Source organism: Xenopus tropicalis, chromosome 7, assembly GCF_000004195.4.
Source record: "Xenopus tropicalis strain Nigerian chromosome 7, UCB_Xtro_10.0, whole genome shotgun sequence".
NCBI classification, from domain to species: domain Eukaryota; kingdom Metazoa; phylum Chordata; class Amphibia; order Anura; family Pipidae; genus Xenopus; species Xenopus tropicalis.
In genome coordinates this window covers 129,603,432-129,628,759 of record NC_030683.2, presented here as the reverse complement: position 1 = coordinate 129,628,759, position 25,328 = coordinate 129,603,432, and the positions used below count along the sequence as shown (strand labels likewise).

General features: G+C 51.0%; 2 protein-coding genes across 2 annotated transcripts; one reads left to right on the top strand and one right to left on the bottom strand.

Annotated features, from left to right (window-relative positions):
• Nucleotides 1-8,324: 8,324 nt before the first annotated feature.
• Nucleotides 8,325-9,053, bottom strand: LOC116412399 (protein FAM43B-like). Its single transcript, XM_031906585.1, has one exon. The coding sequence runs from the start codon at nt 9,051-9,053 to the stop codon at nt 8,325-8,327; it is 729 nt and encodes a 242-aa protein (XP_031762445.1).
• Nucleotides 9,054-13,791: 4,738 nt separating this feature from the next.
• mul1 (mitochondrial E3 ubiquitin protein ligase 1) lies at nt 13,792-21,088 on the top strand. The gene is given in 10 exon segments (XM_031906095.1): nt 13,792-13,978; nt 14,275-14,330; nt 14,332-14,397; nt 14,511-14,598; nt 14,805-14,925; nt 19,259-19,331; nt 19,334-19,411; nt 19,414-19,567; nt 19,570-19,643; nt 19,646-21,088. Coding segments are annotated over 10 exon segments (1,188 nt in total). The 5' UTR covers nt 13,792-13,851; the 3' UTR covers nt 19,997-21,088.
• The last annotated feature ends 4,240 nt before the right edge of the window (nt 21,089-25,328 follow it).

Here is a 25,328-nt window from a genome sequence, read left to right as displayed (position 1 = left end):
GAGAGATTTATGGCTGAGATTCTAGCTATCTGTATAACAGAGATTCGTCACAGTGGTCACAGTGACCCAATCTGATCCCATTGTAGCAGCAGTCCTGCCCTGCTTTATGGCTGAGGATTCTAGCTATCTTGTATAACAGAGCATTCTGTCAAGTGGCACAGATCCTATCTGGATCCCCCCCCCATTGTAAGCAGCAGTCCCTGCCCTGCTTTATGGCTGAGATTCTAGCTTATCTGTATAATCAGAGCATTCTGTCACAGTGGCAACAGATCCTATTCTGATCCCCGCCCGCCCCATTGTAACAAGCAGTCTGCCCTGTTTAATGGCTGAGATTCTAGCTATCTGTATAACAGAGCATTCTGTCACAGTGGAACAGATCCTATCTTGATCCCCATTTCTTGGCAGCTTAATCGCCCGGCATTTTACAACGCGTTTGTATCAGTACGTGCCGTTGCCCAACAAAGGGTGTAAGTCCTATTGAAGGCCGTTTGTGCAGTTTTCGGCTTGGGGTTTCACCAGCACCATTGGGAGGTGAAGCCCTCGGGATACCCTGGAAGTGTGAAACTGCCATGTTCCAATGCGAAAATTGTAACAGCTCCGCCTCCTCGCCGGCCACATCAACAAGCACTGATCTGTGCCGGCTTCAGTCACTGGAGGAAAAGCATGCCTGTCCGGTGGGTTTTTTACTATGGCGGGGGGCCCCGTACCAGCCTCAGTCCAACCTGCCTAGTAAAAGTGCCATTGCTCAATGACAGGTTATGGCACCATTATCCAGAATGCTCACACTGGGTTTTTCTGATATAGAGATCTTTACCCAACTTCAGATCTCCTACAATTAAGTCTACTAAAAAAAAATTATTTACCATTAATTAACCCAATAGGGTTGTTCTGCCCAATAAGGGGTATATTAATATCTTAGTTGGGGATCAAGGTACAGGTACTGTTTTAATTATTACAGAGAAAAGGGAATCATTTAACCCATTAAAATAAACCCAAGTAGAGCTGTTTCTGCCCCAATCAAGGGTATTATATCTTAGTTGGGATCAAGTACAGGTACTGGTTTTATTATTACAGAGAAAAGGGAATCATTTTAACCATTAAATAAACCCAATAGGGCTTTCTGCCCCAATAAGGGGTAATTATATCTTAGTTGGGATGCAGTACAGGTACTGTTTTTTATTATTACAGAGAAGAAGGAATCTTTAACCATTAAATAAAACCAATAGGGCTGTTCTGCCCCATAAGGGTATATTAATATCTTAGTTGGGATCAGTACAGGTACTGTTTTAATTATTACAGGAATAGGGATATCATTTAACCATTAAATAAACCGCAATAGGGCTGTTCTGCCCAATAAGGGGTAATTAATATTTTAGTTGGGGATCAAGTACAGTTTACTGTTTATTATTACAGAGAAAAGGGAATCTTTAACCATGAATAAACCCAATAGGGCTGTTGCTTGCCCCCATAAGGGGTAATTAATATCTTAGTTGGGAATCAAGTAACAGGTACTTTTGTTCTGTTTTTATATTACAGATTGTATATATAGTGAACTTATATAAAAGTGAATTATTTGTTATTAAAATGGAGTCTATGGGAGATGACCTTCCTTAAATTCAGATTTTCTGGATTAATTGGGTGTTCCGGAATAAGGGGTCCGATACCGTACAAGAAAACATTTTTTGAACTCCTGGAAGATCCGTGGTTACCCTTGTCGTTCTCATTGTAGGGAGATTCTGGGGGCCCCCTGGTGTGCGATTGGGAAGTCTATGGCGTTGTTATCCTGGGGTCACAGCTGCGCGACCCCAATACCCCGGAGTATATACTGCAGGGCCAACTTCCAAAGGTGTGATCTACAGACAATCGTTTAAGGGATCCCTATGGAATTTTCATTTTATTGCTCCCAGCCTCTAGTCCATCCTCGCACTGCCCCTAATGCATAACCCCCCCCCACCCCTAACAGCTCGCCCAATAGGGCAACTGCCCCAATCATGGGCTGGGAAACTGCGCCCACGCGTGAATTCATTTTCTTACTTGACAATGCGGAAAGTCCACACACATTTAGTCTGGGGAGGTCGCTGCTTTATCTGTTTATTTGCCAATCTTGGTCTTCCTTATGTTCTCAAGAACCCTGAATGTGGTGCTTAAAATAGTGTAGAACATAACTATAGTAATCCTGTGAGAATGAGGAATGAATGGGTAATTGGGGAGTTTGTATCAGGATCCAGAACCAGCAGTGCGGGAAGGGAAAGGACAGACCAGTGACATGTTACACATAACTATAAACCCAGTGAGAAGAGGAATGAATGGATATTGGGGGAGTTGTATCAGGTCAGAACCAGCAGTGCAGGGAAGGGAAAGGGCCAGTGACAGTTACACATACTATAAACACCAGTGAGAATGAGGGATGAATGGATATTGGGGAGTTTGTATCAGGAGTCAGAACCATGCAGTGCAGGAAGGGAAAGGGACAGAACATTATATATCTATTACTATCTATATATCTTATAAACCCAGTGAGAATGGAGGGATGAATGGATATTGGGAGTGTGTATTCAGAGTCAGGAACCGAGCCATGAGGGAAGGGGAAAGGGGTACAGACACAGTGGACAGTTAACAGCATAACTATAAACCCAGTGGAGAATGAGGAATGAGATGGGTATTGGGGAGTTGTTATCAGGAGTTCAAGAACCAGCAGTGCAGGGAAGGGAAAGGGACAACACAGTGACAGTTTACAATAACTATAAACCCAGTGAGATAGGGATCAATGGATATTGGGGAGTTGTTATCAGGAGTCAGAACCAGCAGTGCAGGGAAAGGGAAAGGGACAGACACAGTGACAGTTACACATAACTATAAAACCGCAGTGAGAATGAGGGATGAATGGATAATTGGGGGAGTTGTATCAGGAGTCAGAACACAGCAGTGCAGGGAAGGGAAAAAGGGACAGACACAGTGACATGTTACAAATAACTATAAAACCCAGTGAGAATGAGGGATGAAATGGATATTGGGGAGTTTTGTATCAGGAGTCAGAAACCAGCAGTGCAGGGGAAGGGAAGGGACAGACCCAGTGACAGTTACACATAATATAAAACCCAGTGAGAATGAGGGATGAATGGATATTGGGGAGTTGTATCAGAGTCAGAACAGCAGTGCAAGAGAAGGGAAAGGGACGACACGTGACAGTAAACACATAACTATAAACCCAGTGAGAATGAAGGGATGAATGGATATTGGGGAGTTGTATCATGGAGTCAGAACACAGTGCAGGGAGGGAAAGGGACACGAACACAAGTTGACAGTTTACACATCACTAATAAACCAGTGAGGAATGAGGATGAATGGGTATTGGGGAGGTTGTATCAGGATCAACCACAGTGCAGGAAGGGAAAGGGACAGACACAGTGACAGTTTAGCAACCATAAACTAATAACCCGTGAGAATGAGGAATGAATGGGTTATTGGGGGTTGTATCAGGAGTCAGAACAGCAAGTGCAGGGATAGGGGAAAAAAAAAAAAGGGAAAACCAGACAGATAACAATGACAGTGAATGAATGTGATTGGGAAGTATCTTAAGAATGATTTTCTATTTCATCAGACAAATGTTTACATTTGGTTTATCTCCCCTTGAAACAGGAGTGACAGCCAATAAAGCGTTTCCCATTTGAGCGGTACAAATACAGGGACAAAATAACTGAATTCTCTGATATAAATGATTGTTAACACTTTTTTTACGCCTCATTTCTATCTTATTTTCCCCAAGTGGTGTAAATGATTTAGGGACTGGTTCTGTGCCAGACATCTCCTTCTCTGTAGCCCCGCCTTTCTGATACCGCCTTCTCTGTAGCCCCCGCCTTAGTGATACCTGCCTACTCTGTAGCCCCGCCTTTCTGATTCTCCTCTAGCCCCGCCTTTCTATGAGGCCGCTGAATAAACTGAGAATGCAAATGTTTCTGGAGTAGAGATAAATGGTTTCTAAATATGATTCCCGAGTGCAATCGATGGCTCATCGGTACCGACACTGACTGCCCGCCCAGAATCCAGCTTAATAGCAGTTGGGTGGGGTTAGAAGACTCTGATGGAGGCCATACAGTGAGGGTCACGTGAGACCTGTCACTCAAGCAGTGGTGGGGTTAGAAGACTCTGATGGAAAGCTTACAGTGAAGGGGTCAGTGGACTGTGACACAAGCAGTGGGTTGGGGTTTTAGGAGACTCTGATGGAAGCCTTACGGGGAGGGGAAGGTAACAGAAGCAGTGGGAAGGACTAGAATATATATACAGTTAGCCAGAGGGGCATACTGTAGTCTAAAAGCTCAGGACATTAAGCGCAGTCTCTGGCAAATGATTTATTTCGCGCACGATGCCCGAGGGGGAGCAATTACCCCCCACGTGAGCAGGGAGTATCCTGATTAATAATCTGCCAGTAACATAAGAACAGGCCAGGGGCAGGAGAATGTAACCTTTCATTAAGCCATTTTATATCTCAGGAAGGGAGCGCCCCCGAGCGCGGATGAGACAGCGAGATATTAACAGGCTGTCCTCATCCAGGCGGCCTTTTAGTTGGGCTTTGAGTCACTTCCCACGAGCGAATCCAGGCAGGGAGATACCGGGTGTTGTTTATTTCAAGTATAATGATACAGTATAGGGGTACAGCTTATTGTGTGCCCAGAACATTCCTTCTTGTTTATATTTGTATTTATACATATGGTAGGGGGTGCCATAGTGGTTTCCCTTAGACAGTACAGTATGGGTACAGGCTTAATTGGGTGTGCCCAGAACATTACTTCTCTGTAATTTTATTTATACATATGGGTAAGGGGGTGCCCAATAGTGTTTCCCTTAAGACAGTACAGTATGGGGTACAGCTTATTGTGTGCCCAGAACATTCCTTCTCTGTATATTTGTATTTATCCATATGGGTAGGGGGTGCCAATAGTGTTTCCCTTAGACCGTACAGTATGGGGTAACAGCTTATTTGTTGCCCAGAACATTCCTTCTCTGTATATTTGTATTTATAGCATATGGGTAGGAGGGCATAGTGTTTCCCTTACACGACAGTACCAGTATTGGGGGGGGGGTACAGCTTATTGTGTGCCAGAACCATTCCTTCTCCTGTATATTTGTATTTATACATATGGGTAGGAGTGCCATAGTGTTTCCCTTAGACAGTACAGTATGGGGTACAGCTTATTGTGTGCCCAGAACATTCCTTCTCCTGTATATTTTGTTATTTATACATATGGGTAGGGGGCCATAGTGTTTTCCCTAAGACAGTACAGTATAGGGGGTACAGTTCTTATTGTGTGCCAGAGCATTCCTTCTTGTATATTTGTATTTATAATATGGGTAGGGGGTGTGGGTGTTTTCTTTATTCCGCCAAGTCACTGACAGGCAGATTAAAGGATCAATTTACCTCTGTGCATATATAAGTAATAATAAGTGGCACATTTCAACACTAGCGCCCATGAAAGAACAAGAACAGGAGCTCCCTTTGAAGCATTTTCTTACCCAGCCCTAGAATTATAATTGCCCCTGTTATCTCTCATGTCAGGAGCTCTGATTATGAAACAGGAAGGTTTGGGGCTGGGGGGGGGAATCCAAAAGCGTTTGGATGCATATACAACTTATATATCCTATGCTATGTTTCTGTATTTAAGAAGGATAATGTAAGCCCCTGCTGTAATGATGAAAGGATATTAGCCAGTCACTGAGGGGTTCTGTGCCCCCATATAAAGGCACAAAGCTGCAAGGCTGAGTTTTATACAGGGAACTCTGAGTAATCACTCATGTATTATAAGGGATAATGTACCCCTACTGTAAATGATAAGGATATTAGCAGTCACTGAAGGGGGTTCTGTGGCCCATATAAGCACAAGGCCTGCAGGCTGAGTTATACAGGGAACTTCCTGAGTACGCTCATGTAATAAATAAGGTGATAATGTACCCCTACTACTGTAAATGATAAGGATATTAGCAGTCACGAGGGGTTCTGTGCCCCCCCAATATAAAAGGGCACAAGCTGCAGGCTGAGTTATACAAGGAACTCTGAGTATCAACTCTGTATTATAAAGGGATTAATGTACCCCCTATGTAAATGATAAGGATATTAGCAGTCACTGAGGGGTTCTGTGCCCATATAAAGGCAACAAGGCTGCAGGCTGAGTTATAACAGGAAAACTCTGATATCACTCATGTATTAAAGGGATTAATGTACCCCCCTACTGTAAATGAATAAGGATATTGCAGTCCTGAGGGGTTTCTGTGCCCCCCAATATAAAGGGCACAAGGCTGCAGGCCTGATTATACGGGAACTCTGATGTATCACTCATCGTTTATAGGGATAATGTACCCCTACTGTAAATGATAAGGATGATTAGCAGTCACTGAGGGGTTCTGTGCGCCCATAAAAGGCACAAGGCTGCAACATTTTATTTGTCCCCCGTTTTGAAGATGGAAACAGTGATTTTTTTTTTTTTAAAAAATTACATCCTCATTTATGCATTATTAACTAACAACCTCCCAGCATGCTTTCGGCATGGAAAGAGGTATGTCTGTTTACTAAAAAAGTCATGGAAAGAGATCACTTTGTGCTCTGAATTATTGTGACTATTGTCGGGCCTCTACCCAGAATCCTTGAAGGCACACAGGGGCCCATCAGGAAATCCCCCGCCAATAGTAACCAGGTTAGTAAGTTAGAAATCAAAGGGGGCGCCCAGATATAGCCCATATAAATGCCACAACCAATTGCCAAAACCCCACCCAAACCACCGCCCCTTCATGGCCCACAAACACGTTGTGGGGTCCCTCTGTAGAATGTTCTGTATTGCCTCCCCACCCCCCCCACTCAGCATCAGAGACTTGGGGGTCCAACAGCTAAAGTTGAATCATATCCCACCCACCTACAGATGGGGTCCAAGTGCAGGAGAGAAATAACTGGCACATCTGGTAAGATAGATAAATAATTTTTTAAATGTATCTGGTCCCTTTAAGGAATTCTCCTTATGAAACAACGCAGGTTTCTTGAGAGTCATTTATTAAATAATGAAAACTTTTTGTAAACAATGGCTTTGTTCAGTAAAATGTTGGCAACAGTGGAGCGGCATCAAGCCGTGCCACGGGAGACAACTAAATGGGCAATGGGACACGCGGCCTGGCAGAAGAACTGTCAATCAAATTTTTAGCAACAGGTCCCCCCTACCAGAAAATCAAGAGAAAATTCAGGTGGGATGCGAATTATCCATGGAAAGTGGGTGAACCCCCTCTGGTGCCCCCCATTGAGCAAGGTAGGTAGTCGGTGGGAAGCCCGCAGGGCCTCAGCAAATTTAGTTCACATAGATCATATAGTAATGTGAGGTTGACTGCCCTTGGAAGGTTGGGATGGCTACCATATCCTGATTGGCTGTCAAAAGATAATCCTCATGCTGGGCTTTGTCTTGAAAGGTGGGTACCCACCAGATGTTTCTTGTAGCAGGTAGTCTCATAAGAATATATGGAGCCCTTGGTGCCCCCTGGTGCAAGGTCCTTGTACGGATTAGGCATGTCCATAAGGTGTGGGGGTACCTCAACATACTGGCAGGGCAACTAAATTGGCTGGATTTAATGGGCACCCTTGGAAGGACTGGGAGACCAGGTGGACCTCCCCATGGAAGGGTGGGATCTCACCATGGAAGGGTGGGAATCTCCCTGGAAGGGTGGACTCTCCATGGAAGGGTGGGATCTCCCTATGGAAAGGGTGGACTCTCCAATAAAGGGTGGGATCTTTCCATGGAAAGGTGGGATCTCCCCATGGAAAGGGTGGACTCTCCCCATGGAAGGGTGGGATCTCCCCATGGAAGGGTGGACTCTCATGGAAGGGTGGATCTCCCTATGGAAGGGTGGACTCTCCAATTAAAGGGGTGGGATCTTCCCATGGAAGGGTGGGATCTCCCCATGAAGGGTGGACTCTCCATGGAAGGGTGGGTTCTCCCTATGGAAGGCGTGGACTCTTCCATGGAAGGGTGGGATCTCCCTATGGAAGGGTGGTACTCCCATTTAAAGGTGGGATCTTCCCATGGAACGGTGAGATCTCCATGGAAGGGGCGGACTCCTGGGTGCCCCAAACGGTTGGCGGGTCAGCAGATAGTTCTTATGGGACATTTCCAGGTCAACAGACTGGGGGGCTGTTAGGTCCAGTTGAGACTCTGGTCAGGGCTCTCCTGGATACTCAAGCCTCCTCAGCTCTGAGCCAAGTCCAACATGGTCCCTCAGTGTTCCCCGCGCAGATCACACGTTGGGTTTCTTTTGTTTCTTCCCTCCCCGTCCTCCCTTCCTCCAGGAGGAGCTTAAGCCCCAGTGCCCCACGCTGCCCTCACCTCCTCGGGGATGATAATAGCACCGGGCATTGAGTACCGTCTCCTCAGGGGCCACCAAGGCACCACACACTGCCAGCCTCTCCTGTGGCCCCTCCTGAAGTCGTTCTGTCTCTTTAGTCGCTTGAAGTCGCAAAAAGGCGGCCCCGTGAGATCTGGCAAGTCGCAGGCAGGGCGCCGCTTCCTCTTGCCGGGACAGCAGCACCGTGTGGCACCGGAGCACAAATCTGCCTTTGTGGTCGGACTTCGGTCCTGTAGACCAGCTGAGGAGCCCGGGGTGGGCGTGTCCTGTGCCGCAGTGGGTATTCGGTGCAGTAAGGTAGGTGTGGCAGGTTTGCCCTTCCACGGGAGTCCGCTGATGCCCTCACTGCTCACCAACAACCTCACCCTGGGGGCCCGGCTTCCACCCCTCACTCCGCCTCCAATCTGCCCTACTGCTCCGCGGTGCAGCCCTCTCCCTCTTGCCCGCAGGGTCACGGCGCTGCCCAGGTACCTCCCCTTGTCACTGGGCTCCTCTCTGGTCAGCTCCACGGTCCGCCGCTTCCTCCCGAACATAGTGCCCAGGCACTGCCCGGAGATATTGGGCAGGAGATCGGGGCAGGACCGCAGGAAGGAGGGCAGAAGGCTGGGGTAACTTAATGCTTTGCCGTTCTGCTCTTTTTGTGCCAACACAAACTTTCCTTTCCTCCTCCATGGCAGCATGGTGCCTACTCTCAGTGCCAGGCGGGGTGCCTACTCTCAGTGCCAGGCGGGGTGCCTACTCTCAGTGCCAGGCGGGGTGCCTACTCGCAGTGCCAGGCGGGGTGCCGGCTATTAGTCCAGTAGGGGTGCCGGCTATGTGTCCAGTAAGGGTGCCGGCTATGTGTCCAATAGGGGTGGCCGGCTATGAGTCCAGTAAGGGTGCCGGCTATTAGTTCAGTAGGGGTGCCGGCTATTAGTTCAGTAGTGGTGCCGGCTATTAGTCCAGTAGGGGTGCCGGCTATTAGTCCAGTAGGGGTGCCGGCTATTAGTCCAGTAGGGGTGCCGGCTATTAGTTCAGTAGGGGTGCCGGCTATTAGTCCAGTAGGGGTGCCGGCTATTAGTCCAGTAAGGGTGCCGGCTATTAGTTCAGTAGGGGTGCCGGCTATTAGTTCAGTAGGGGTGCCGGCTATTAGTCCAGTAGGGGTGCCGGCTATTAGTCCAGTAGGGTGCCGGCTATTAGTCCAGTAAGGGTGCCGGCTATTAGTCCAGTAGGGGTGCCGGCTATTAGTCCAGTAGGCGGTGCCGGCTATTAGTCCCAGTAGGGGTGCCGGCTATTAGTCCAGTAGGGTCCGGCTATAGTCCAGTAGGGTGCCGGCTATTAGTCCAGTAGGGGTGCCGGCTATTAGTTCAGTAGGGGTGCCGCTATTAGTCAGTAGGGTGCCGGCTATTAGTCCAGTAGGGGTGCCGGCTATTAGTCCAGTAGGGGTGCCGGCTATTAGTCCAGTAGGGGTGCCGGCTATTAGTTCAGTAGGGGTGCCGCTATTAGTCCAGTAGGGGTCCGGCTATTAGTCCAGTAGGGGTGCGGCTATTAGTCCAGTAGGGGTGCCGGCTATTAGTCCAGTAGGGGTGCCGGCTATTAGTCCAGTAGGGGTGCCGGCTATTATCCAGTAGGGGTGCCGGCTATTAGTCCAGTAGGGGTGCCGGCTATTAGTCCAGTAGGGGTGCCGGCTATTAGTCCAGTGGGGTGCCGGCTATTAGTCCAGTAAGGGTGCCGGCTATTAGTTCAGTAGGGGTGCCGGCTATTAGTCCAGTAGGGGTGCCGGCTATTAGTCCAGTAGGGGTGCCGCTATTAGTCCAGTAAGGGTGCCGGCTATTAGTTCAGTAGGGTGCCGGCTATTAGTCCAGTAAGGGTGCCGGCTATTAGTCAGTAGGGGTGCCGGCTATTAGTCCAGTAAGGGGTGCCGGCTATTAGTCCAGTAGGGGTGCCGGTTATTAGTTCAGTAGGGTGCCGGCTATTAGTCCAGTAGGGGTGCCGGCTATTAGTCCAGTAGGGGTGCCGGCTATTAGTCCAGTAGGGGTGCCGGCTATTAGTCCAGTAGGGTGCCGGCTATTAGTCCAGTAGGGGTGCCGGCTATTAGTCCAGTAGGGGTGCCGGCTATTAGTCCAGTAGGGTGCCGGCTATTAGTCCAGTAGGGGTGCCGGCTATTAGTCCAGTAGGGGTGCCGGCTATTAGTTCAGTAGGGTGCCGGCTATTAGTTCAGTAGGGTGCCGCAGCTCTCAGTGAATGTGCAGCCTGGGTGCCAGGTATAAGCAGCCTCTATCTCTCACTAAGGTGCCAGCTGTCAGTACATCCCGGTGCCGCTATCGCTAAGCCCCCCAGTAACCGCGCAGTTGGGTGTCGGGATCTGCTCGCTGCTCCCGGTGAAGCCGGAGAAAGTGCCGTGTTACAGCCCCAGTGACAGCCGCTGGGTAGAATGGGAGGGATCAGTGCTCCCCCTGCCGCCCCCCGGGATAATTACACCCCCTGACACCGGGCTCTGGGTGGGTCGGGACCCTTGGGGGGCTCGGAGAATCTTGTCTCCCCAGTGGGAGGGTTTATGGGATTATCTAATTACCCCATTGGGACAGTGCAAAACTTATTGTATCTCCGCTCCGTGTGGGCGTGTCCGTATGTACTGGGCGCTTATTCACTAAGGGACTCGGCGCAAACTGCGCTATAATAGCACTTACCGGGTCTGTGCTGGGCAGAGACAGGGCGAAGAGAGGAATGGGCCCCGGCTATAGGGGGCTCTAGTCCTTCCTTTCAGCACTTGCTCAGACCAAGCCACAGGGCAGCACCCACATAGCAACACTGCACCCACATAGCAACACTGCACCAAATGCTGGATCCTGTAACAGCGGCCCTCCGGCAGGGTCCTGCAGTAAATGCGGGTCTGATTGCCTCTCCCACCCCTCCGCCTGCCTTTGGATGACGTACCTTCTGGTTTAACGATGACATCACAACTCACAAGTTTGTGAGATGTCGCTTCTGGTCATACGGCTGATAGCCAATCACGTTGCAGGATGAAGGTTTTCTGCCTAATCACCTGGTTGGCCACTCCCTGTATGCTGGGCAGCGATAAGGTAACGCCGTTGGGAAAGTCACCTTTATATGTTACAGAAGGGGAATCTCCCTGCAGTTGGTCGCTGTTTGCGTAGCTGCTACGTTACTAAGGGACGATATATATGGATTCCCAAGGGCAGATAAGGACTCTTGGGCTTTTTGCCCTCACTAGGGGGCGCTAATGCGTTGTTATAAACTGTCACTGGGACATTTCTATTGGGGCCCCCTCCATGCAGCAGCGCCCCCTAGTGAGCGGGGTAATAACAGAAACCCTATGGGTTATTCACTGCACCCCTTTACCCCCCTAGCGGCTTTGTGTTGTCATTATCCCTCAATGGCCAATGGACGGGTCTCTCTGGGCTGATCCATAATTCAGCAGAACCGGTACCGAACGCAAATTGACTTTGCCTGACACGCAGGTGCCGGGAAGTTTCTATATTTATCAGCTGCGCTCTGTTTCTATGGTAACCAAACTTCTTAAATTTGAAGTCACGTCAATAACTTCAGAAAGTTGCCATGGAAACTGTTCCAGCAGCAGAAGTGATGCGCACATATCCCTCTTATTTATTACTCTGGCGCCTATTCCCACGTACTGTGAGCGCTGGGCCAGGAAACTTCTCTGCCTGTGACCCCCAACCTGCTGGGGTGTTCAGCTTAGGGCTGTTCCTGCTGAATTGTGCTTAGTACAGGGGAATCCCTATGTGCCATAGTTTTATGGTATCTCTCTGTACAGGCTATGAGCAAACTTAGGGGGCTGTTCCTGCTGAATTGTGCTTAGTACAGGGGAATCCCTATGTGCCATAGTTTTATGGTATCTCTCTGTACAGGCTATGAGCAAACCTTAGGGGGCTGTTCCTGCTGAATTGTGCTTAGTACAGGGGATCCCTATGTGCCATAGTTTTATGGTATTCTCTCTGTACAGGCTATGCGCAAACTTATGGGGCTGTTCCTGCTGAATTGTGCTTAGTACAGGGGAATCCCTATGTGCCATAGTTTTATGGTATCTCTCTGTACAGGCTATGAGCAAACTTAGGGGGCTGTTCCTGCTGAATTGTGCTTAGTACAGGGGAATCCCTATGTGCCATAGTTTTATGGTATCTCTCTGTAACAGGCTATGCGCAAACTTATGGGGGCTGTTTCCTGCTGAATTGTGCTTAGTACAGGGGAATCCCTATGTGCCATAGTTTTATGGTATCTCTCTGTACAGGCTATGACAAACTTAAGGGGGCTGTTCCTGCTGAATTGTGCTTAGTACAGGGGAATCCCTATGTGCCATAGTTTTATGGTATCTCTCTGTACAGGCTATGAGCAAACTTAGGGGGCTGTTCCTGCTGAATTGTGCTTAGTACAGGGGAATCCCTATGTGCCATAGTTTTTATGGTATCTCTCTGTAACAGGCTATGCGCAACTTAGGGGGCTGTTTCCTGCTGAATTGTGCTTAGTACAGGGGAATCCTATGTGCCATAGTTTTATGGTATCTCTCTGTACAGGCTATGAGCAAACTTAGGGGGCTGTTCCTGCTGAATTGTGCTTAGTACAGGGGAATCCCTATGTGCCATAGTTTTATGGTATCTCTCTGTACAGGCTATGCGCAAACTTAGGGGGCTGTTCCTGCTGAATTGTGCTTAGTACAGGGGAATCCCTATGTGCCATAGTTTTATGGTATCTCTCTGTACAGGCTATGGTATCTATATAAGGAGCCACAGTGGAGTTCCTGGATTGGCTACAGGTTGGTTTAACCCTTTACATGTTTCCTTGATCTGATTGGCTGCAGATGGTTTAGATCTGTAAACATTTGGATTCTCTGATTGGCTGCAAGCTTGGTTAGGCTAAATGTACAAAGGAATGTGTATGCCCCATGCTGGTAGGAGATACTGGGAGTTGTAGTTCACTATGTATTATGTCAACTTCCCTCTAATACACAGGGCTGAGCCAAAACTGCAAGCTCTTTGTACAACCCTTTATTATCCCTGAGTTTTTGTTTCCCCCTTTATCTGAATGAAAGTTTGCATTGTTGGGCAGGAGCTGGGGAGGATTGCCCCCATATAAAGGGAAAGTGTTATCTTCTTGCTGTTTGGGCCGAAATTCATTCAATTTCATTTCAAACCATGGCTGTGGCGCTGTTCCGTTACTGCCTATAGAAAAGTCTGCTTCCCAGGATAAGTGGTGGAAATAGGGACTGCAAGTGACTGGAGGGGACAAAGTGACAAAGTGACAAAGCTATTAATACTCGGCTGCAGTGACCCCAGAGGCGGAGGGGACATCCCACCCAGAGCTGCAAAATAATGCGCAGGTTCCTCTGAGGAAAAAGGCAGGGGCGAAGTCTATTTCTGGTACATTAGAAAGAAGAGTGTGAATTCTGCCAGAAAGTAAGATGGCCGCAGCGTCTCGCTGCTCCGCCCCGTTACGTACTAGGCCCTATGCCATCCGTGCTGAATGCGCCTGCGCGCTGCAGGGACCCGGAAGTTGGTGCTTTTTTTTGATCTAGTGCCGAGTTGGCTCCTGGGTAAGGGAAGCCGGTGTTCCACAGGTTGGGAGGGGTCGGCGGGGGGGTCGCTGTGCGGTGCGTATGATTTAATTATTATGGCGAACGGTTCGACGCTGAACTGTGTGTGGGAGTGAGATTTGTGTATAAAACCGGGTCCTTCCCGGGATGTGGGGGGGGAGGAGTCATTGGCATTAAAGGGGAACTCCACCCTAAATCTATTTTTGCCTTCTCACTGTCCATTCTCCCTGGTTCTGACTCATGAAGCAATGTAGCAGGAGTTGCTCTATTAATCAGCTGCTACATTGTGTGGGGAGTCAGAAGCAGCAGTGAATATACACAGACTGATTCCGCTTTGTTTCCTCTCCCCACAGACATGGAGACTGGGGGGCGCCCGTCGGTCGGACAGGTCATCCTGCTCGGCGCCAGTTTCCGCCATCACCGCGCTTTTCTACTCCATCTACCGCCATAAGTACCGCTCTGTCCAGGCGCTGAAGGTTAGAGACACGCCCACTTCCGCCACTGGCCCCCCCAGCTGCCATTTGGAATGTTAAGTGGCCTTTAGATGTGGTTGTCGGTGCCGCCCAATCAGTTTCTGTTTCCGTTGCAGGAAGCCAAGAGGTTCTCCCTGACTGACGACCTGCAGGCGGTTCTGTCGGACCTTCCCGGGAAGTGTGTCCCCTACGCCGTTATAGAAGGTGGTACAGGCCGGGGCGCTGGGTAATGGGGGGGCACCCTGGGGGAAAGTCAGGCTGGGAGCCCCAGGGGATCTTGGGATTTGTAGTCCTAAACAGCTGGAGGCCCTGCTCAGTGAGACCTCAAGGTCATTGAAAGGAGGGAGTCCGTCCTACAACTCCCAGAATCCTTAGCTCCTGTAATTAACCCCTTACATTCTGTGCCGCAGGGGCTGTGACTTCAGTGAAGGAGTTCTGAGGCAGTCAGTATGTGGAGAACTGCAGGGGGTGATCCAGAGACTGTCACTTGAAAGAGCACAAGATGGTGTGGAACAGAACCACCCACCTCTGGTAACTACAACTCCCCGTATCCTTCCCTCCACTCCCTGTACAACTCCCCGTATCCTTCCCTGCACTCCCTGTACAACTCCCTGTATCCTTCCCTCCACTCCCTGTACAACTCCCCGTATCCTTCCCTCCACTCCCTGTACAACTCCCCGTATCCTTCCCTCCACTCCCTGTACAACTCCCTGTATCCTTCCCTCCACTCCCTGTACAACTCCCTGTATCCTTCCATCCACTCCCTGTACAACTCCCCGTATCCTTCCCTCCACTCCCTGTACAACTCCCTGTATCCTTCCCTCCACTCCCTGTACAACTCCCTGTATCCTTCATCCACTCCCTGTACAACTCCCTGTATCCTTCCCTCCACTCCCTGTACAACTCCCTGTATCCTTCATCCACTCCCTGTACAACTCCCCGTATCTTCCTCCACTCCTGTACAACCTCCCCGTATCCTTCCCTCCACTCCCTGTACAACTCCCTGTATCCTTCCCTCCACTCCTGTACAACTCCCTGTATCCTTCCATCCACTCCCTGTACAACTCCCCGTATCCTTCCATCCACTCCCTGTACAAACTCCCTGTATCCTTCCTCCACTCCCCTGTACAACTCCCCGTATCCTTCCCTCCACTCCCTGTACAACTCCCCGTATCCTTCCCCTCCACTCCCTGTACAACTCCCCGTATCCTTCCCTCCACTCCCTGTACAACTCCCGTATTCCTTCCTCCCTCCCTGTACCCCCCGTATCCTTCCCTCCACTCCCTGTACAACTCCCTGTATCCTTCCCTCCACTCCCTGTACAACTCCCTGTATCCTTCCCTCCACTCCCTGTACAACTCCCCGTATCCTTCCCTCCACTCCCTGTACAACTCCCCGTATCCTTCCCTCCACTCCCTGTACAACTCCCTGTATCCTTCCCTCCACTCCCTGTACAACTCCCCGTATCCTTCCCTCCACTCCCTGTACAACTCCCCGTATCCTTCCCTCCACTCCTGTACAACTCCCTCGTATCCTTCCCTCCACTCCCTGTACAACTCCCTGTACAACTCCCTGTAATCCCTTCCTCCACTCCTGTACAACTCCCCGTATCCTTCCTCCATCCCTGTACAACTCCCGTATCCTTCCCTCCACTCCCTGTACAACTCCCCGTATCCTTCCCTCCACTCCCTGTACAACTCCCTGTATCCTTCCCTCCACTCCCTGTACAACTCCCCGTATCCTTCCCTCCACTCCCTGTACAACTCCCCGTATCCTTCCCTCCACTCCCTGTACAACTCCCCGTATCCTTCCCTCCACTCCCTGTACACTCCCCGTATCCTTCCCTCCACTCCCTGTACACTCCCCGTATCCTTCCCTCCACTCCCTGTACAACTCCCCGTATCCTTCCTCCACTCCCTGTACAACTCCCCGTATCCTTCCTCCACTCCCTGTACACTCCCTGTATCCTTCCCTCCACTCCCTGTACAAACTCCCTGTATCCTTCCCTCCACTCCCTGTACAACTCCCTGTAATCCTTCCATCCACTCCCTGTACAACTCCTGTATCCTTCCTCCACTCCCTGTACAACTCCCTGTATCCTTCCCTCCACTCCCTGTACAACTCCCTGTATCCTTCCCTCCACTCCCTGTACAACTCCCTGTATCCTTCCCTCCACTCCCTGTACAACTGTATCCTTCCCCATCCACTCCCTGTACAACTCCCGTACATACCCCCGTATCCTTCCCTCCACTCCCTGTACAACTCCCTGTATCCTTCCCTCCACTCCCTGTACAACTCCCTGTAAAACTCCCCGTATCCTTCCCTCCACTCCCTGTACAACTCCCTGTATCCTTCCTCCACTCCCTGTACAACTCCCGTATCCTTCCTCCACTCCCTGTACAACTCCCTGTATCCTTCCATCCACTCCCTGTACAACTCCCCGTATCCTTCCCTCCACTCCCTGTACAACTCCCCGTATCCTTCCCTCCACTCCCTGTACAACTCCCTGTATCCTTCCCTCCACTCCCTGTACAACTCCCGTATCCTTCCCTCCACTCACTGTACAACTCCCCGTATCCTTCCCTCCACTCCCTGTACAACTCCCCGTATCCTTCCCTCCACTCCCTGTACAACTCCCCGTATCCTTCCCTCCACTCCCTGTACAACCCCCGTATCCTTCCCTCCACTCCGTACAACTCCCTATCCTTCCTCCACTCCCTGTACAACTCCTGTATCCTTCCATCCACTCCCTGTACACTCCCCGTATCCTTCCATCCACTCCCTGTACAACTCCCTGTATCCTTCCCTCCACTCCTGTACAACTCCCCGTATCCTTCCTCCACTCCTGTACAACTCCCCGTATCCTTCCCTCCACTCCCTGTACAACTCCCCGTATCCTTCCCTCCACTCCCTGTACAACTCCCCGTATCCTTCCTCCACTCCCTGTACAACTCCCCGTATCCTTCCTCCACTCCCTGTACACTCCCTGTATCCTTCCCTCCAACTCCCTGTACAACTCCCTGTATCCTTCCCTCCACTCCCTGTACAACTCCCCGTATCCTTCCCTCCACTCCCTGTACAACTCCCCGTATCCTTCCCTCCACTCCCTGTACAACTCCCTGTATCCTTCCCTCCACTCCCTGTACAACTCCCCGTATCCTTCCCTCCACTCCCTGTACAACTCCCCGTATCCTTCCCTCCACTCCCTGTACAACTCCCCGTATCCTTCCCTCCACTCCCTGTACAACTCCCTGTACAACTCCCTGTATCCTTCCCTCCACTCCCTGTACAACTCCCCGTATCCTTCCCTCCACTCCCTGTACAACTCCCCGTATCCTTCCCTCCACTCCCTGTACAACTCCCGTATCCTTCCTCCACTCCCTGTACAACTCCCCGTATCCTTCCCTCCACTCCCTGTACAACTCCCCGTATCCTTCCCTCCACTCCCTGTACAACTCCCTGTATCCTTCCTATCCCTCGTACAACTCCCCGTATCCTTCCCTCCACTCCCTGTACAACTCCCGTATCCTTCCCTCCACTCCCTGTACAACTCCCCGTATCCTTCCCTCCACTCCCTGTACAACTCCCCGTATCCTTCCCTCCACTCCCTGTACAACTCCCTGTATCCTTCCCTCCACTCCCTGTACAACTCCCTGTATCCTTCCATCCACTCCCTGTACAACTCCCCGTATCCTTCCATCCACTCCCTGTACAACTCCCTGTATCCTTCCCTCCACTCCCTGTACAACTCCCTGTATCCTTCCCTCCACTCCCTGTACAACTCCCCGTATCCTCCTCCACTCCCTGTACAATCCCTGTATCCTTCCCTCCACTCCTGTACAACTCCCTGTACAACTCCCCGTTCCTTCCCTCCACTCCCTGTACAACTCCCTGTATCCTTCCCTCCACTCCCTGTACAACTCCCTGTAAAACTCCCCGTATCCTTCCCTCCACTCCCTGTACAACTCCCTGTATCCTTCCCTCCACTCCCTGTACAACTCCCTGTATCCTTCCCTCCACTCCCTGTACAACTCCCTGTATCCTTCCATCCACTCCCTGTACAACTCCCCGTATCCTTCCCTCCACTCCCTGTACAACTCCCCGTATCCTTCCCTCCACTCCCTGTACAACTCCCTGTATCCTTCCTCCACTCCCTGTACAACTCCCCGTATCCTTCCCTCCACTCACTGTACAACTCCCCGTATCCTTCCCTCCACTCCCTGTACAACTCCCCGTATCCTTCCCTCCACTCCCTGTACAACTCCCCGTATCCTTCCCTCCACTCCCTGTACAACTCCCCGTATCCTTCCCTCCACTCCCTGTACAACTCCCCTATCCTTCCCTCCACTCCCTGTACAACTCCCTGTACCCTTCCCTCCACTCCCTGTACAACTCCTGTATCCTTTCCCTTCACTCCCTGTACAACTCCCTGTAATCCTTCCCTCCACTCCCTGTACAACTCCCCGTATCCTTCCCTCCACTCCCTGTACAACTCCCTGTACCCTTCCCTCCACTCCCTGTACAACTCCCCGTATCCTTCCCTCCACTCCCTGTACAACTCCCTGTATCCTTCCCTCCACTCCCTGTACAACTCCCCGTATCCTTCCCTCCACTCCCTGTACAACTCCCCGTACCCTTCCCTCCACTCCCTGTACAACTCCCCGTACCCTTGCTAGCACACAGTGAATCATTGCGGGTGGGAGGGTAAGGAAGCTAAAGCGACACAGTTGCAGTTAGTCTTTATATTTGCCTCTGCTCAGCTGAGGATGTCAAAGCTTCTCTGGTTGTTAGGGTGAGTGACCCCGGCAACAGGGAAAGCATGAAGGCAGATCGGGCATTTAATCAGCTTATTATTCTCACACAGGAACGACCACGAGAAAATCATCCACCAGAGAAGCAACACCGTCCCCTTCGACCTGGCCCCGGAGGAGTCATGGGGGCGGCCGGGGTGTCGGTGCGGGTGGTCCGGCCCTTGGAAGCCGTGGATCTGGGCCTGGAGACCGTCTATGAGAAGTTCTATACCCCGCAGTCCAGTCCTTCCCCAACATACTGGGCCATTACATGACCGGGGAGCGGCCCAAAGGGTGCAGGAGACCGGAGGAGATGCTGAAGCTCGGGGCGGCCATTACGGGCATCGGGGAGTTGGTTCTGGACAACAAGACCATCAAGCTGCAGCGCCCAAGGCCGGTTGTGTTACTACCTGAGCGGCACCCGACTTCCCGGGGCTCCTGGAGAGGCAGGAGGGGGCAGATGCGCCTGGTGGCGGATCCTCAGCATCGTGTTCGGCGCCGCCACCTGCGTCACCCTCTTCTTCATCCTCCGGCGCCAGTACCGCCATCGCAAGGAGAAGCACCAGCTCCAGAACCTGCAGAGAGAGTTCGAGGAGTCGAGGGCCCGGCAGAGAGTCCAGCAGGAACAGCACAACGAGGAGGAAGTACGAAACCCCTGCGCCATTTGCCTCGGCAAAGAGAGGTCCTGCGTCTTCCTCGACTGCGGCCACATTTGTTCCTGCTACCCCTGCTACCAGGCCCTGCCCAGCCCCAAAAAGTGCCCCATGTGTCGCAATGACATTGCCCGAGTGGTCCCTCTGTATAACAGCTAGGGGGCCCCCCAACTTTGTGCCCAGCGACCCCTCGGCATCTCCGCAGTCTTCCCTTCCCAGGGAAATTACCGGAGAAAAAGAGCTGGAAACAGGGAATTTGCAGTAAATGGGCCCTGCGACTCCTGCTGGTGGGATAGAGAACTGCAGGCCCAGGGGAAAGTGATGAAGTTAATGGGCCCAAGCTCCTCCTGCTGGTGGGATAGAGAACTGCAGGCCCAGGGGAAAGTAATGACGTTATTGGGCCCAGCTCCTCCTGCTGGTGGGATAGAAAACTGCAGGCCCAGGGAAAGTGATGACGTTAATGGGCCCAGCTCCTTCTGCTGGTGGGATAAAGAACTGCAGGCCCAGGGGAAAGTGATGACGTTAATGGGCCCAGCTCCTCCTGCTGGTGGGATACAGAACTGCAGGCCCAGGGGAAAGTGATGACGTTAATGGGCCCAGCTCCTCCTGCTGGTGGGATACAGAACTGCAGGCCCAGGGGAAAGTGATGAATGGTCCCTGCAGCAGGATGTAAGGCAAAGCTAAGCCTTCCCTGTACTCCAGTCACATGATTCAACTGCCGTAGGTTGTATAAAGGGTCTGTAACTGGGGGTGGGGGGCAGGTTTAGGAAGAGAGGTGCCCGTGTTGCCGCCAGTGTATTACCTGTTTCATTGCTTCCACCCACGGTTGCCATTGGTTACTGCGGTGAAGCAATGGGGTCAATCTGAATCAATGGCCTCTGGTGTCTGCCCCAGGAGATTAACGCGGCTCTTTAGGATGCAGGGAGTTGTAGTTCTTTCAGCCCACTTGGTGCCTAAAGATTTCATTGCAATAATAGAAATATAGATATATAAATATTCATCATATAAAGATTGAAATAAATCTATTTTTGGAACAGTTTTCAGAACATTCGTGGAACAATTTTTTTTTAAGCAGAAATTTATCATAAAAATTCAATAGTTCCCTTGGTAACACCTTAAGCACGTGGTTGGCAAGGTGGTCACTGACCCTAGCAACCAAGCGTAAGGCATTTGAACACTTATTCTATCTAACTGGGAATCTGAATGACTTCATGGTTTTCCTAGTGATAATTCTGTAAGGAGGTTGAACTTCCCCTTTAAAGAGACATGGGAAATCTTCCAGCGACCTTCTTCAACCTCCCCTGCCTCCTGGTCTCTGAGTCTGCCCGATGTTGGCCAGTGGGCCACATGTGTCAATCAATCTACTTGCCCAGCAGCAATAGAAATATATGTGCAGTACCGAAACCTGGCAGCAGAGGGAGATATGGAACCCTGTGAAAGAAACAAGCAGGAAAAAATGTTGTTGTACTGACACCTAGTGGTTATTTGTTTGTATTGCTGAATGGGCTTCAGTCTGAAATTCAGGTCTCCGCGAACCTTGTTGCAATTAAATAGGGAAGAATTGGTTTATTATTCATTAAAACTATGGCACATAGTGATTCCCCTGTACTAAGCACAATTCAGCAGGAACAGCCCCCTAAGTTTGCCCATAGCCTGTACAGAGAGATACCATAAAACTATGGCACATAGGGATTCCCCTGTACTAAGCACAATTCAGCAGGAACAGCCCCCTAAGTTTGCCATAGCCTGTACAGAGAGATACCATAAAACTATGGCACATAGGGATTCCCTGTACTAAGCACAATTCAGCAGGAACAGCCCCCTAAGTTTGCCATAGCCTGTACAGAGAGATACCATAAAACTATGGCACATAGGGATTCCCCTGTACTAAGCACAATTCAGCAGGAACAGCCCCCTAAGTTTGCTCATAGCCTGTACAGAGAGATACCATAAAACTATGGCACATAGGGATTCCCCTCTACTAAGCACAATTCAGCAGGAACAGCCCCCTAAGTTTGCTCATACCATAAAACTATGGCACATGGGGATTCCCCTGTACTAAGCACAATTCAGCAGGAACAGCCCCCTAAGTTTGCTCATACCATAAAACTATGGCACATAGGGATTCCCCTGTACTAAGTACAATTCAGCAGGAACAGCCCCCTAAGTTTGCTCATAGCCTGTACAGAGAGATACCATACAACTATGGCACATAGGGATTCCCCTGTACTAAGCACAATTCCGCAGGAACAGCCCCCTAAGTTTGCCCATAGCCTGTACAGAGAGATACCAAAAACTATGGCACATAGGGATTCCCCTGTACTAAGCACAATTCAGCAGGAACAGCCCCCTAAGTTTGCCCATAGCCTGTACAGAGAGATACCATAAAACTATGGCACATAGGGATTCCCCTGTACTAAGTACAATTCAGCAGGAACAGCCCCCTAAGTTTGCCCATAGCCTGTACAGAAACATGTTTTCCATACAGTGTTGATTGACAGTGCCCCACAGGTCCCGCCCCCTATAATATAAGACTAGTGAATGTGGTGAAGTGAAAGGGCAGGTACAATGTTCCATCTACCCCACCTGGGGGTACAATGTGCCTTATGTTCAGCGCCCCTGGGGGGCCCAGTACCTTCCTTTGTAATGGGGGTTTATCTAGCTAAGTGCTGATTGGTTGGTGCTTCTCACTAATGAGGCTGATTGATCATCCCGCCCCAATCAGCAGTGTTTGTGCCTCACATCATGGGAAATTACCCCCCCCCCCCCCCCCCACAGCATGTAGTGCAGCGCCACACACTGACCCACACGGTCACTTCTACACCCCCCCCCCCCCCAGTGTATTATTTTGTGCCCCCCCCCCCCCCAATCTCACTGGAACATTTACAGCAAGTGAGCCAACTTGTAACTGTCTGACCATGGGAAAGAGAGCAGCCCAGGAGCAGGAAGTACAGAGAATCAGAGCTCTGTACATGGGTAAGTACTGGGGGGAGATTAGATTCACTTACCAGGGGGAGTTCCTGGCCTGACCATGGGAAAGAGAGCAGCCCAGGGCAGGAAGTACAGAGAATCAGAGCTCTGTACCTGGGTAAGTACTGGGGGGAGATTGGATTCACTTACCCAGGGGGAGGTTCCTGCCTGACCATGGGAAAGAGAGCAGCCCAGGAGCAGGAAGTACAGAGAATCAGAGCTCTGTACCTGGGTAAGTACTGGGGGGAGATTGGATTCACTTACCCAGGGGAGGTTCCTGTCTGACATGGGAAAGAGAGCAGCCCAGGAGGCAGGAAGTACAGAGAATCAGAGCTCTGTACCTGGGTAAGTACTGGGGGGAGATTGATTCACTTACCCGGGGGGGGGGGGGGGGGTTCCTGCCTGACCATGGGAAGAGAGCAGCCCAGGAGCAGGAAGTACAGAGAATCAGAGCTCTGTACCTGGGTAAGTACTGGGGGAGATTGGATTCACTTACCCAGGGGGAGGTTCCTGTCTGACCATGGGAAAGAGAGCAGCCCAGGAGCAGGAAGTACAGAGAATCAGAGCTCTGTACCTGGGGTAAGTACTGGGGGGGAGATTGGATTCACTTCCCAGGGGGAGGTTCCTGCCTGGACCATGGAAAGAGAGCAGCCCAGTAAGCAGGAAGTACAGAGATCAGAGCTCTGTACCTGGGTAAGTACTGGGGGGAGATTGGATTCCACTTACCCAGGGGGAGGTCCCTGGCCTGACCATGGGGAAAGAGAGCAGCCCAGGAGCAGGAAGTACAGAGAATCAGAGCTCTGTACCTGGGTAAGTACTGGGGGGGGATTGATCACTTACCCAGGGGGAGGTTCCTGCCTGACCATGGGAAAGAGAGCAGCCCAGGAGCAGGAAGTACAGAGAATCAGAGCTCTGTACTGGGTAAGTACTGGGGGGAGATTGGATTCACTTACCCAGGGGGGGGGGTTTCCTGTCTGACGCATGGGAAAGAGAGCAGCCCAGGAGCAGGAAGTACAGAGAATCAGAGCTCTGTACCTGGGTAAGTACTGGGGGGAGATTGGATTCACTTACCCAGGGGAGGTTCCTGCCTGACCATGGGAAAGAGAGCAGCCAGGAGCAGGAAGTACAGAGAATCAGAGCTCTGTACCTGGGTAAGTACTGGGGGGGAGATTGGATTCACTTACCCAGGGGGAGGTTCCTGCCGTGGACCATGGGAAAGAGAGCAGCCCAGGAGCAGGAAGTACAGAGAATCAGAGCTCTGTACCTGGGTAAGTACTGGGGGAGATTGGATTCACTTTACCCAGGGGGGGGGGTTCCTGTCTACCATGGGAAAGAGAGCAGCCCAGGAGCAGGAAGTACAGAGAATCAGAGCTCTGTACCTGGGTAAGTACTGGGGGGAGATTGGATTCACTTACCCAGGGGGGGGGTTCCTGCCTGACCATGGGAAGAGAGCAGCCCAGGAGCAGGAAGTACAGAGAATCAGAGCTCTGTACCTGGGTAAGTACTGGGGGAGATTGGATTCACTTACCCAGGGGAGGTTCCTGCCTGACCATGGGAAAGAGAGCAGCCCAGGAGCAGAAAGTACAGAGAATCAGAGCTCTGTACCTGGGTAAGTACTGGGGGGAGATTGGATTCACTTACCCAGGGGAGTTCCTGCCTGACCATGGGAAAGAGAGCAGCCCAGGAGCAGGAAGTACAGAGAATCAGAGCTCTGTACCTGGGTAAGTACTGGGGGGAGATTGGATTCACTTACCCAGGGGGAGGTTCCTGCCTGACCATGGGAAAGAGAGCAGCCCAGGAGCAGGAAGTACAGAGAATCAGAGCTCTGTACCTGGGTAAGTACTGGGGGGAGATTGGATTCACTTACCCAGGGGAGGTTCCTGCCTGACCATGGGGAAAGAGAGCAGCCCAGGAGCAGAAGTACAGAGAATCAGAGCTCTGTACCTGGGTAAGTACTGGGGGGAGATTGGATTCACTACCCAGGGGGGAGGTTCCTGCCTGACCATGGAAAGAGAGCAGCCCAGGAGCAGGAAGTACAGAGAATCAGAGCTCTGTATCTGGTAAGTACTGGGGGGGAGATTGGATTCACTTACCCAGGGGGGAGTTCCTGCCTGACCATGGGAAAGAGAGCAGCCCAGGAGCAGGAAGTACAGAGAATCAGAGCTCTGTACTGGGTAAGTACTGGGGGGAGATTGGATTCACTTACCCAGGGGGGGGTTTCCTGCCTGACCATGGGAAAGAGAGCAGCCAGGAGCAGGAAGTACAGAGAATCAGAGCTCTATACCTGGGTAAGTACTGGGGGAGATTGGATTCACTTACCCAGGGGGGGTTCCTGCCTGACCATGGAAAGAGAGCAGCCCAGGAGCAGGAAGTACAGAGAATCAGAGCTCTGTACCTGGGTAAGTACTGGGGGGAGATTGGATTCACTTACCCAGGGGGGGTTCTGCCTGACCATGGGAAAGAGAGCAGCCCAGGAGCAGGAAGTACAGAGAATCAGAGCTCTGTACCTGGGTAAGTACTG

What these genes read in the sequence shown, in the direction of transcription:
- LOC116412399 (XM_031906585.1), bottom strand. Translation starts at nt 9,053, where the DNA reads ATGCTGCCATGGAGGAGGAAAGGAAAGTTTGTGTTGGCACAAAAAGAG.